Source organism: Tursiops truncatus, chromosome 21 (assembly GCF_011762595.2).
Source record: "Tursiops truncatus isolate mTurTru1 chromosome 21, mTurTru1.mat.Y, whole genome shotgun sequence".
NCBI lineage: Eukaryota > Metazoa > Chordata > Mammalia > Artiodactyla > Delphinidae > Tursiops > Tursiops truncatus.
In genome coordinates this window covers 17,491,714-17,505,184 of record NC_047054.1, presented here as the reverse complement: position 1 = coordinate 17,505,184, position 13,471 = coordinate 17,491,714, and the positions used below count along the sequence as shown (strand labels likewise).

At 35.3% G+C, this 13,471-nt stretch overlaps 1 protein-coding gene across 2 annotated transcripts in view; it reads left to right on the top strand.

Moving 5' to 3' along the window:
* The window catches only part of ZDHHC2 (zDHHC palmitoyltransferase 2), a 68,564-nt gene extending 57,164 nt beyond the window's left edge, over positions 1–11,400 (top strand). Inside the window, exons 10-13 of one of the 2 annotated variants that reach the window (XM_019921319.3) lie at positions 78–170; positions 3,972–4,075; positions 5,880–5,954; positions 8,895–11,400. In XM_019921319.3, coding sequence (XP_019776878.1) covers positions 78–170; positions 3,972–4,075; positions 5,880–5,920 — 238 coding nt within the window. In that variant the 3' untranslated portion in view covers positions 5,921–5,954; positions 8,895–11,400. Of the gene's footprint in view, positions 1–77; positions 171–3,971; positions 4,085–5,879; positions 5,955–8,894 lie in introns of both variants that reach the window. The other variant, XM_019921309.3, reaches the window with a different exon arrangement.
* The last annotated feature ends 2,071 nt before the right edge of the window (positions 11,401–13,471 follow it).

The window sequence follows — 13,471 nt, the reverse complement described above, 5'->3', positions numbered from 1 at the left end:
TCCATAATATAACTATGTTCTACTCACAGAGATCATCTTTTTTACTGCATAATTGTAAGTTTTTATTCTAATTACAGTCTAGGTGATGGCTGCTCCTTTCCAACTTGCCTTGTTAACCAGGATCCTGAACAGCCGTCTACTCCTGCAGGATTGAATTCATCATCTAAAAAGTGAGTCCATTTTTTTTTTTCTATTTTACTTTCAAAGAATATACTTTATCCTCTTGCGTCCTTCAATTATATGTTCCTTTGAAAAAAAATTTTAAGAACTTAAGATAATTTACTACACTGGTTTCTACCTGGAATGAGGGTAAGAGGAAAGTATGACTGGGGAGGGTTACATAGGGAGCTTCAGTCATAATTATAAAATTCTGTTATTAATCTGGGTGGTCAGTAAACAGGTGTTAACTCTCTATACATTTTTGTTAATGGAAATAAATTATGATTATTTTTAAATGTGGTGCTTAAAAGAAAATAACGTAAGTCCAAATTAGTCCCCCTAGTGATCGGGTGAGCAGACAGGGTAAACTTTCCCTCTGACCCTCTGGGCCTTTCTTCTCTGCCGTAACCGTTATAAAGAGATCAAAAAACTTCCCTGCCTGGATCAGGCCTTTGGAGATGAAGTGGAATCCCAGACATCTGCTTGACAGTCCCGTTAGCAATGGGCACCATATCCTTGGTACTCTTCCAAGACCTCTAAGCATGATCTGAGCCATTTCTGTGGAGAGAGAGAGGAGGGAGTCTTGGAAATTCATTGTCTGGAGACTTTGGTTACTGCTTTAAGTCTCTTTTGGTTCCAGTCTATCAGGCATTTGAGGAAGACCTGAAATTGGATTCTGACTTGGCTACTAACTGCCAAAAGGCGAAACTATCTAAATGTTTCAAAATGCTCTACATGAAGTTTTAAGTTGAAACATTTTTTTACATGTTCAAGAGAGACTTTTTTTTTTGATGTGACCATACCTCTAATTTTTAAATGAAAGCCAATAGTAAAAGCATGACCATAATATCATTAGTTAAATTTTAAAGGTTTTCTTAGTTGCTGGAATGCTGTGTTCACAGCACCTATGCTTATAGTCTCCCCATCTAGTTCGTGTTTCTTATTGATCACGGCGCTTTGTCCCTTGGAGCCTGTTGTGACCCCAGCATCCATCTCAAGGTGGTGATTCTGGCAGCCATTCCAAAGTCATCTTAAATCGTCATGAGATGAAACCTATTTGCCCCCCCCATCCCTAGAGTGAGCTATGTGCAGTCCAGGCTCTACCAGTTAGTTAATGAGGAGGCCGTTCCCATGTGTGTCACAGGGACATTCAAAGGCACCAGAGTCTTACTGGGTCCTGCCCTGTGAGTTTTGGCTTTAAAATTCCACAGAGCTAAATGCTAATTTTTTTTTTTTTTTTAATATACCTCAGGGCAGAAAAATCTAGTTTTAATAAATTACTTAGAATGCTTTCCTGCTTTTATAAAAGTTAACAGTAATTTTCAATAATGTTTTTTATCCTTGTTAAGAGGTTTTTGTAGTTTATTTGGGTTTTAGAGATAGTATCTCTCCTACTAAATGTACAATGGGCGTTGGGAGAAATCCTAGTTCTGGCACTGTTACCCAGCTAGGTGATCTAGAAGAGGTCACGTAACCTCTCCGGGCTTCTCTTCCCTTTCCTTTAAATGTTGAGATTGGATTTTGACAGCTAAAGTCTCTTCTACAAAATTCTATAATTTCCCCCGATTAGCCCCTATGAATCGTCTATGGCTAGTGCTGGTCTCCCCTGTGTACTCCAGAGTTGTATATTTGATTATCTACACAGTGGTCCCACCTAAACATCTAAAAGTCATTGCCAGCTGAACAGGTGCAAAGCAGAACTCTTGATTCCAAGCCATCTCTACCCTTGCCCCACCCAAAACTCGATTCTTCTTCATTCTTTCATGTATCAGTAGTAGTGACCTCCATTCTCCCAGATGCTCAGGCCAGAAACTTGGGAGTCATACTAGATTCCTCTCTTTCAGGGACCCTGTATATACAGATGTAGATCCTGTCAGATGTCCCCTCCAGATATATCTATAACCTGGATACTTTCTTACCACCTCCAAGGCTGCTTTCCTGGTCCAAGCCATCATTTCTCACATGGATTATTTCAGTACCTTCGTTCCTGACCTTTCTGATTCCATGTTTGCCCTCCTCCAGTTTATTCTCCATTAAAATGTCAGAGTGGATCCTTTTAAAGCGTAAATCATATTGTGTCACTCTTCTGCTCAGAACCCTCCACTGATTGTCCACCTTGCTCAGAATAAAAGCTAATGAATGTCCTTACCTTGCGCTGACTAATCTCTTCCCCAACACCTCTCGATGTCACCCCGTACCACCTTCCCGACACTCACAATCCTCAGACACACGGATCTTGCTGGTCCTCAGATATACCAGGCATGTTCCTTATTTAGCGGCTTTGTACTTGCCAGTTCCTATTCCTAAAGGTTCTTCCTCTGGATATCTGAACGGTCTGTGCCTTCACTTTACTTTCTGCTCAGGTGTAGCTTTACAGTAGAGGCCGCCTTTGGAAACCCTTGGATAATCGTAACTTGCCCCTCCATTCCCTTCATACTGTCTTTTACTGTCGTCAGAGCTCTCCTTACCACCTGACTTACTATATATTTATTATACTTCTTCCTCAGTTACAACAGAACTTCCATGAGATCAAAGACTTTACTCACTGATGTAACAGATACTCAATGAGTATTGTTGAATGAGTGGATCCTTGCCATTTGTTAGATTCCTGTTAGCAGTAATGAATCTCCAAGCAGTCCTTAAACCAGGACTAAGGTAGCTGTACTTGGTCTAAGGTCCCTTTCCTGAGGAATAATTAGAATTAGAGTAAAAGAGATATTTCATATGAATAGGAGACAAGCTTTTCTTTTTTAAGATTTTCCTCCCAAAATTTTAGTAAGGGGTTGTTAAAGCAGCACAAAATTGAAATAGTCTCAAATTTTAGATATGAGGTAATTGTTAAGGAGCAAAGGCATATCCTTTAAAAAATATAATAGTTATAGTCAACTAAAATATGTGAAATTACTCTTGGAAGAATTTTAAGTGGGTTTTTCTTTTGAACATTATTATAATTTCTGTTTTGGTGTGTTGTAAAATAATACACTAATAGTTTCTGTGCCAATAATTTTTTTAATCTAAGTGAAATGCTATTTTATGTACATTTTTTTCATACCATCTAATATGTCATATGTGGCATGTCTACTTAAATTTTAAAACCTAAAGTCTTTCTTTTAAACTCTTTATTTACCAAATTAAACATCAGATTTTTAAGACCTGACAATGTCAGATGTTTTCAACATTCCTGCAAGATAACGTTCAAATTTGTTGTTTCAGTTTTATAGAGAAAGATAGAGAATTCTTTGTTCGAGACCAGTTAGGCCACTTTAGAAACAATAAGTAGGTCAGTTTTTTTCAAACTTATCTTTCTACCATCATCTTCATATATTTTTTTCCATATTTTTTCCACTTGTAAAATTAATATTTTTCTTTAATATTTTTATTTAAATTGCCACTTAAATTTTTTTAAACCAAACTTTATATCACTGTCATAAATGAGAAATTAGTATAATTTGCCATAGAATATAACTTAAAAAAAAATAAAATCAATAATAAAATACTGTTAAGTTCTAACTAGATTCCCTTACCTGCTAAAGTCTTAGGCTGAGGCCTATTCTCCATATTAAGAATGGAGATTTGCCAAAGTCAGAGATTGTCTTTGTATCGTAATCAGAAGAAAGAAAAGTGAACTGAAGCGAGAACGCTTTTTTCATTGTGAGTCAGTATGATTTAATGCCTTGTTCCTGTTTTCCCCAAATTCTCTTGTGTAACTCCTACAATTATCTTGCACCACAAGTGGGTTGAGTTCCATCCTTTGCAAAACACTCACCCTAATACTATCAAGAGTTAACCTAATGATAATTATTGTTATTCAGTCCTGAAAACCATCAATTTCCTGCAAAGCCATTGAGAGAGTCCCAGAGCCACCTTCTTACTGATTCTCAATCTTGGACAGAGAACAGCACAAACCTGGGAAAAGGTAAAGCTGGTAAGAGTATGCTTGTTCGGCTGTTTCGAAATATTTTATTTTTAAAAGGTGAAAGTGGTAAAAATTTTTCATTCTTATTAGCTGTAGAATTTTTCTTGTTTTGGAGGCAGACTACCGTTGTAAATATAGAACTGTTTTCAAAGAACTGCTTGTGAAGTGCTTTGATTAATGTCTGGAAGCTGTAGAAAATCATTTTGTGAAAAATAGATTTACATGGCCTTTTTCCAATTTAGAAAACCAAATCTTTATTACTGCATATTAAATAAACTGATAAACTCAAAATATAATTTATTTAAAAATTGGAAAAAGTGCAGTAAGCTCAGACAAAAGGTTGAAAACTATCTACTGAAAGGGATCTCAAATTATGTAGTTTTTACTCAGAAGTTTTATCCATTTCAAAATGTCGAAGTAAAGCCATTGCAGAATTGCTATAACTTTAGCTACCTGTCATTTATTCATATCCCACTCACAGCTCTCTTGTTATTGTTGATTTGAATCTTTTGATGATTTGGGTCAATATAGGTTATTGGCAAAAAACAAGGAAGCGTTTGAAGGCAGACAGACCGGATATCAAATCCCAATTTGGGCACCTAATCAGTGTGTGGTATTTGTTAAGTTACTTAACCTCCTTTAGACTTAGCTTCATCTTTAACATACTACTTATTTCTCAGGGTTGTTAAGAATTAAACAAAATACGTGATCATATGTGCAGGGGTGTGTATATATTATATGTGTGGTCTCCTCAGTGCAAAACCATGCATGCTCAATTAAGGCACTGTTAGCCAGAAAATCTCCAAATTGACCTATTTAAGTCTTCAAATGTTTCCCCTTCATTTCTAGTCTTTTCTTCAAACCTTTTCCTAGTGCTTGCCTGACCTTGGCTTACTGCACTTTAAAGTGTTTCCTGGTTTATTTGAAATCTCTTTGGGATTTAGTGAAAAACAAACAGTCCTGAGTAAAAATTCTTAAGTCATTATTTAATATATAATCAGTCACATTCTCTGTTTCTTTAAAGAGTCTTGTTCTTGAGAAATGCGTATGCCCTCTGAAGATCCCCGTGATTTGAGTATTCATAATTTGGTCTGTCTCTTCACCTTCAAACATTCCATTCCATTTTTCAGTCTATGGGAGGGACTAGGTATTACCTGAACAAAATTGATGACACCTGTTTGCCTTTTGAATCCCTCAGTTTCCTTAGAGACAAAGAAGTGATGTATATTTGGGGGGTAGAAAGACAAAGAACTGTCTTTCAGAAGAGATTCATATTTCACTTTATAGTTCTACATTAATGTAGAAGTGATATTCTGGTTTCTGTGTGCTGTTAGTTTGGAGACATAGATTAATTTTCTGTTACTGTGATAGGTAAATTGAGAAATTATTTAAAGTTTAAAGGATGGTGTAAAAGAAGGAAGAGAAATATGAAAATGGTGAGATGAGAAAGGGCTCCAAGATTAGTTTGACAAGAATGAGGTAGGTAGATGAAGAATTAGAAAACAGTGATTTAAGGTAGTGTGAGAAGTGCCAGGCTCAGTGTTTCTTACATTATTTTAGTCACACCCCTACTTCCTCAGGTGTATATATTTAACTGTTTTTAAAGTGCTTTTTCTGTGACACCGGTTGTGGCGAACTGTACTGTATGTGTGTGTGTGTTCTATATAACATCTTCTAAATACCCATACTACGTACAGGTCACTTTTGGAAAAACACTGGCAGGATTCATGACTGAATAAACAAGTCTCTGCCTATTTGTTCAAAAGCAACAACAAAAATTGCTAACTTATGTTCTTTCTTGAAGGTATGAGCAATCCTGCACTTACCATGGAGAATGAGAATTAACTCTTCTAACAAAATTTACTCATACTTCACGGAAGTAAGAAAAGCTTTTCCTTTATTGTTATGTTTTATATTTTCAACAGTTCTCTAGCTCTCCTAGGGCAAATAGTTTCCATAAACATTTATTTATAAATTTATTTATTTATTTTTGGCTGCGTTGGGTCTTTGTTTCTGCACACGGACTTTCTCCAGTTGAGGCGAGAGGGGGCCCCTCTTTGTTGCGGTGCACGGGCTTCTTACTGTGGTGGCCCCCCACCCCGTTGTGGAGCAGGGGCTCCAGGGGCACGGGCTACAGTAGTTGTGGCACGCGAGCTCAGTAGTTGTGGCTCACAGGCTCTAGAGCGCAGGCTCAGCAGTTGTGGCGCACAGGCCTAGTTGCTCCGCAGCATGTGGGATCCTCCCGGACCGGGGCTCGAACCCAGGTCACCTGCATTGGCAGGCGGATTCTCAACCACCGCACCACCAGGGAAGTCCCAACATTTACTTATGAGTGACTCAAATACAATGTCTTAGCTGACCCTTGGGATTGCATCAGTCATGCTGGAGACCTCTGGACATGGATTTAGCTTGAATGTTAGCTAGTACTTAGGTTAACTTGATAAAATATAAGTTGAACAAAATTCATTTTTACAGTAATGCATTAAATAGCAAAGATTGATCCTAAAATATTGAATTTTACATGACAATTGTCTTGTCATTTCATAGGATCATGCAATTTTTTTTTTCTTTCCTTCAGGATATCCAGTGGTCTTATTCTTGACCACCCATTAGTTGAATCTCACTGGGTCTAAATACAAGATAATTATATCTTGTTAGCACAAATCTCTGCCACCCCTATTTTCGGTCACAGTAGGACCCCAGAGCATGTGTCATCCTTAAAATACTAGGTGTTCCAAGTCATTTTCTTTAACCCGTAATTTTTTTAAACCTGTAGTTCCAAATTAGTTTCCTTAAAGTGAAATCTATTTATAAGGCTGCGGTCAATAAAAAGCTACAATAAGGAGCCCCTTTGGAACAAAGCCATAAACATCTTAACAAATCAAACAACTATGTGTACTGTTACAGTAAACAATATGAAGAATTGGACTTGTGGTTGTCAAGGGGGAGGGTGGTGGAAGGGAAAAGGATTGGGAGTTTGGGATTAGCAGTTGCAAACTATTATATATAGGATAGATAAACAACAAGGTCCTGCTGTATAGCACAGGGAACTATATTCAATAGCCTTGATAAACTAGAATGGAAAAGAATATGAAAAAGAATATATGTATATATGTATAACTGAATCACTTTGATGTACAGCAGAAATTAATACAACATTGTAAATCAACTGTACTTCAATAAAATTTTTAAAAATTAAAAAAATATATGAAGAATTGAACATTGAAATTATCAAGATAACTCTCTACTTATAAAACTGTGACCTAGGAAGAGAGTAGCACCTAAAACAAAATTGTGTCGAAGTAGTTCATGGATATCTGGTTTTTATTTTACTTGGTTTTGGTTTTGATGAATAGCCATGTAATTCTGTGTGCCATTTGGCCAGTGTTTTGGTTTTAGATTACTCTATATGATGGTATAGTAGATCAGATTGATTGTAACTATGGTTAGGATCGTGAAAATTTAATGTTCTTAATTTGGTTAATTAGTGAATACAGTGTAAATTTCGGGAAATAATTCTTAAAATATAACTGATTATATAAATACGAATCATTAGCTAATACCACAAGCAAAGTATTTTACAGAACATAGTTCTGTAAAGCATACAAAGTTTCACAGGATTATTTTTAGTACGTTGAATTAGTTATAATTACCATTGTATGTGAGGTTATCTGTGTGAAATATTTTATAAGCTTACATAGTAACGTAACTTTGTGTGTAAATCCGGTAGATTTCCCAGTATTTTGACAAGATCAGTGTTGTGTTTGTTCATCATTATTCTCGACCCTTTGCAGTGCCAGACACATAGTAGGTTCTAAATAAACAGTTGGTAAATGGGCGATAAAATAACATCATTGATGTTTAATATCTCACAGAAAGTTGATGTTATTACACTTAAATATATGACAGTAGTGGTCATAAAAACCCAATTGTAGCATGAATCAACTGCGTTGACGTAAAAGAAAAAAAAAAGTGTTTTCTGATGTAATGTTTTTCATTCTGTTGACATACCAGTGAAAAGTTCCTTAAAAAATTGAATTTTCCTAAGGTAGCTGATAGTCAAAATAGTTTTTTAAAGTTTTTCCTGCTTTATACCTCAGACTTGCAATTCATTCAATACACATTTAACCTGAACAATATTATCTGATATTGATACACCTAATTTGATTATATTACTAAATGATATCTCTTCTCCTTTTTCAATTATATTAGTAAATGACCTGTGACCTTTTTATAAAATATTTCTTGGTTCAGTATAGTTTCCACACAGTGAAAATGTGCCTAAATCCATAATAGTGCTAAAGTATAGGTTAAACTTAGCCTACCCAACCTTCACTCTTACACAATAGAAACTTCAAAATGCTGTGATTCTATGCACATGGTATTTCAGAATTACTTCCCTAAATCCCCTCACAACTCACTTGTCACTTGTATACTCCTATTGGCCTCAGACAAATTCAGAACTAAGAACATAGAACCCTGTGGCTCAAATTGGGGCCCCAAACCAGCAGTATTGACATCACCTGGAGCTTAACAGAAATGCAGAATTGTGGACCTTACCCTAGACTTACTGAATCAGAATCTGTATTTTCTGCATTTTAACAAGATCCTCTTCTCTTGTATGTGTGTATTATAGTTTGAGAATTGATGTAAAGTTCTGTCTATATTCAAGAACTCATCTGATGAGCCTTCTAGTATAGAAAACATTTAATTTTGAACAAGGGATGTTATTGCAACAATGAATGAGTTGGTTCATTTTTTGTTTGCTTGTATTTTTAGAGTTAACACGAGAGTTTCATGTTTTCTGTTTCATCCCAAGGTAATCAGTGCTGTCGATGGATGGAAGAGGCTTCCCGCAGGAAGGCACCACTAACTAGCTGTTCCCACCCCCTCTGGCTGGATATGCAGAATGTGAATTGACCGTTTCTCTCCAAGCTGTTGCTTAAAACATAACACATTTTTACTCCAGTGTACAGATTGTTTCAGCTAACACAGATTCCTCTTAAACACTAAAAGTAGTTATGGTTTATGAATCAAGGACAAAAATATCTTCTATCATAAAAACTTGGAATAAAGTCATGGGCCAGTTTTCACCCAGATATTTGGGGAGCACAACTTACCACATAAAAAACCCACTGATCCTCTGATTTTCTGATTCAGAAAATTGAGACTATTAAGATACTGAGATTTAAAAGATTTCGCGTAACATTATAATGATAAGCTTTATTCGTAAAACCTGTTACCTACGAGAAGGTGGAGGTAGCAGATGAGACTTGTTTACTCCCTCTGATGTGAATCTAGCCTTAGGCTGCGTGAACTGTAAAAACTATGAATCATTACAAATTTCAAGTGGCCTGCAGTTGAAGATGACCATCCATTTTTTTTTTTTTTTTTTTTTTTTGCCAGACTTTAATTCTAGCCTTTGTTCCCTGCTGGAAAAGAAGTGATCATTGAAGCTTGAGCTCAACTGGCTGGAAAATCTTTGTCAGAATTAATACATTTCTATTACATCAGAAATATATTTTTCATTTATTTTAATTATCTGAAAATGGGGGAAAGTCTATAATAACAATTATGAAGATTGGTTTATGATATTCTTTTGCTGGTTTAGCTTTTAAAAGTCTCTTTTTAGGTTATTCTATTGAACATAGCAAACATTGAATTTTTGTTAAGAATCCCTGATGGGCCAATGAATTAATCCTTCATTGACATCTATATTATTTCTTTTTCCTCTCATCAGAAGTATGACAGTTAAACTACATAGGTCCTCAAATACCTGTTAAGATTAAATTATGCAAATCATCAAACAAAAGTCCTATCCTTTTGGAAATTTAGTCCCACAGGAACTGAATGGTGTGCTGTTTGGAAACTGAGTTTAAGATAAACTACAGTGGTGTGTTTGTTGATGCCAAAATGTTCGGCTTCAGTAAATATACTAAGAAGCTCTTGTGCCTTCTATGCACTATTAAAGAGTCTTATTCTTTTTTAATTTGATGGAGTGCAAGTTTTGTAAATGTTAGCAATTAGAATACGCTATATACATTTTTTTGGTACTGATTTTGAGAATTTAAAGCAGATTACCCTTTAAGACTACACAGCTAAGGAACTGGTATTTAAACAAAGAGAAAATGGTATTAAAGTTTTCAAAATCTGAATTAGATAAATTCAACACAAAGTAGACTAGAAGACCAGAGGATAATGGAGTAACAGATCTTTGCAGTTGCTCATCCTTGCTAAAAATATGAAGTTTTATATTAAATGACTTCATAAAAGAACCAGTGTCAGCCCAGTCCATTTTATAAATCATTTGAGTGCAATTCTTTGAGCAATAGGATGGTGGTCTTTTTCAGGTTTTTTTTTTTAAACTAAAGATTTTGATCTGACAATCTACTTCAAGAAAACTCGGAAGATATGATACATTCTTACTTTTATCCTAAAGCATTGTTTGGTCATCGTTTTCATTACCTGAAGTGCCAGGTTGGAACCTATAGCTCCTGTTAGAAGTCTTAAGGGCAAGAGCATCACATAATGTATTCAGAATTATATGCAGCCAGATGTTTTTCAAAGCACAGTACTAGAGCTGTTTTTACGGACAGGATTCTGTTGGGTGACCCCCTCCTGTCAAACTAGAAATTAGGGGAAAAAGAGGGATTTTTATTCTTTACCTTGCTAGAGTACTGTTAATTTTCCCCCCTCCCTTTAGCTCTTTCATGTAATTATTCAAATCCATAAGTCAATATACATTAGAATCAGATGAAAACATTTTTCAAAATAAAGTTTTTTTCATTAAGTTGTAATGGTTCCCTTTTTGGTTTCATACAGTGACTAATCTTTAAAATGTTTTTTGTTTAGTTGTGTTTTTAACTCTAAGGGGTTATAATTTTTGGAGATGATGGCATATCATTAGATTTGCAGTATAAATTTTATCTGAGTGAACAGAGCATCAAATAGACCTACGTTTTGTATATATTTATAAAATGTACCTTAAAAACACTTTAAACACTTTGCTTTAAAAAATTTAATTGCTTAACTCAAACTTGAAGACCCTTGAAGTATGTCCTGACAGTCCATTAAATGATAATTTTGATTTTTCCTGTTTTTAGAGATTATATCATATAGGTATCAATATTTAAGAATTTTTTCATTTAAAAATGTTGTACAAATGCTTCATATACATTAGCTATTTGCCATTGTGCAGTGAAAGATTTGTTTTTTTCAAAGAGAAAAAAAAACTGCATCTGAATACAATGATGAGACATTCAAGTAAGTGCTTATCTATGAATTCCCTCCTGTTATACCATAATAAAGTCTGGTTGATCACCTTTGTTAGCTGTCTATATGAAATTGCCTTTGCACTAACAATCTAAGTTGCTTTAAAGATATACTTTTCCTAATCATCTACCAGAGCTCCTGCAGGCAAGATTCATGTCTACAACCTGGTTATAACATAGGTCTTTGGAGATGAAGTGGATGACAGGATGAGGTGATTGCTCATTAGTAGTTAAAGGAGTCTGAGGACAATTAGAAAAAGACTAACATTTGAGTGTGCTGTAATCAATAGATAACTGTTGGAAATATGGCATATGTTTGACAGAAAACCATCTTCACTGGGAAAATCATACACAAAGGTCTTATAAACCATGTTCATAAAAAATTAAGCTAGAAATGTGATTCATGCTTCAAGAAAACCTGTGAAAAAGCTGCTACTCCCTTATATTATAAACTAGCAAATTTTCCCTATTTTGCAATAGTACATGTAAACCTGCTGGGCTGATTCTTACTGTATACTGTGGTACACACTTATTGTCAAATATTTACCTGTAAAAGTGATAGTTCTGATACTATTATGAATTTTTTTTAGAAAAGCCACCACGTATATTCTAACCTCATAAAACTTAAACGCAAATCCACTTACACTGTAAACCGTGATGAAGGTATCCTCCAGTACGACCATCCCCCTTCCACAGACTACAGGTTCTGATCTGCTAACATTTTATCTGAAGTGATGCATTTCAACAATGGATTTTCGCTAGTAACATACATCTCTGGGTAAGATCCTTCTGTGGAAAACTGTTCTAAGTAACCCCAAATGTTTTTTAACAGCCTGCACTCCTTTTCCACATACTTAGCCAACTTAGAAGTATTTCCTCTTACCTGTGGAAGCAAATTGTGTTACACACCTCAAGGATTTGTTACTCTTTTACAAAGACACCACCAGAATTTTTTTACCTTGGTAAAAATTCATAGATTCTAATGTTTATTAAAACTTTAGCAATTTGATCATGTCACTTACTAAAAACATTAAATACATTCCAACATTAGAGAAGTCTTGATTTTAAAACTGAGCAATCTCTTCCTCCACTAGATTTAGAATTTACTACCAAAATATCTTACTTTGTTACAGAATACAGGCAACTGTGTTAGACTTTATAATGGTCCAAACCGTGCACCCTTCCTTTTGTCTTTGCCATGATGGATTTGTTATTCTTTTACAGTAGTGTCCCGATTTGTATCAAGTGGACATCACTGAAGGGATGAGTTCAAGTAGGCTTGTTTCAAAGGAACTCCTGTGGATCACAAACTATGAAGTATCTCCCAGCACGATGTTCAGTATAGCAGGAGGCTCTGAAATAGGATGTTTTTTCCATCTTCCAAAAAAAAGGATGTAAGTAAAGAGGATGCTTGTCCATAATGCAGTCTAGGTTATTAAGAGCTCAGTCTCTAGCACCCTTGAATTGTTCTTTACCAACAAAAAGGTGAAATGAAAGTCTGGCCAATGTCAATGAAGACAACTTTAAATCTCTTGAAGCCCTCTCACTGCAAAAGAGTGACAGCAAAAACAAAATGGTGACAACGCCCAAACGTAGATCTTTGATGTTACTGTTCATATAGCCAATATTCAGTATTTCTGTACTGTTTACAGTTGGGGGGAAAATGTGTTAATGTTATTCATCTTTTGTGTTGACTTATTTCTGAATACCAATTAAACCAAAGGGGGCCTTTTGATAAGTGACTTTAAGCTCTGGTTTATGCTAAAGCAGCTCCTTATTGCTCAGAAGGGACATATTATTTTATGATTCATGAAAACAAACTGATTTTTGTTGCATCTTCTAGGGAAGATTTAACAATGTAAGGAGTTCAATCCTGACCTGAATTTAATACTTAATGTTTCTTGTTTGACAGATAAAGGTGCTTAATCAAATTAAGAAAAAAACATAATGCCCCAAAGTAGAGTTCTGTTGATGCTGAATTAAAGAACTGTTACCATGGAAAGCTTCAGTTCTGTTGTTTTTTTATTCAGCTGAAACTAAGACTATTGTCAGAATTTAGGTTTGTTTCTTTTTCTGTCAGTATGTATAGGCCCTAAAGCCTAGTATTGAAAGTATCTTAAATGCC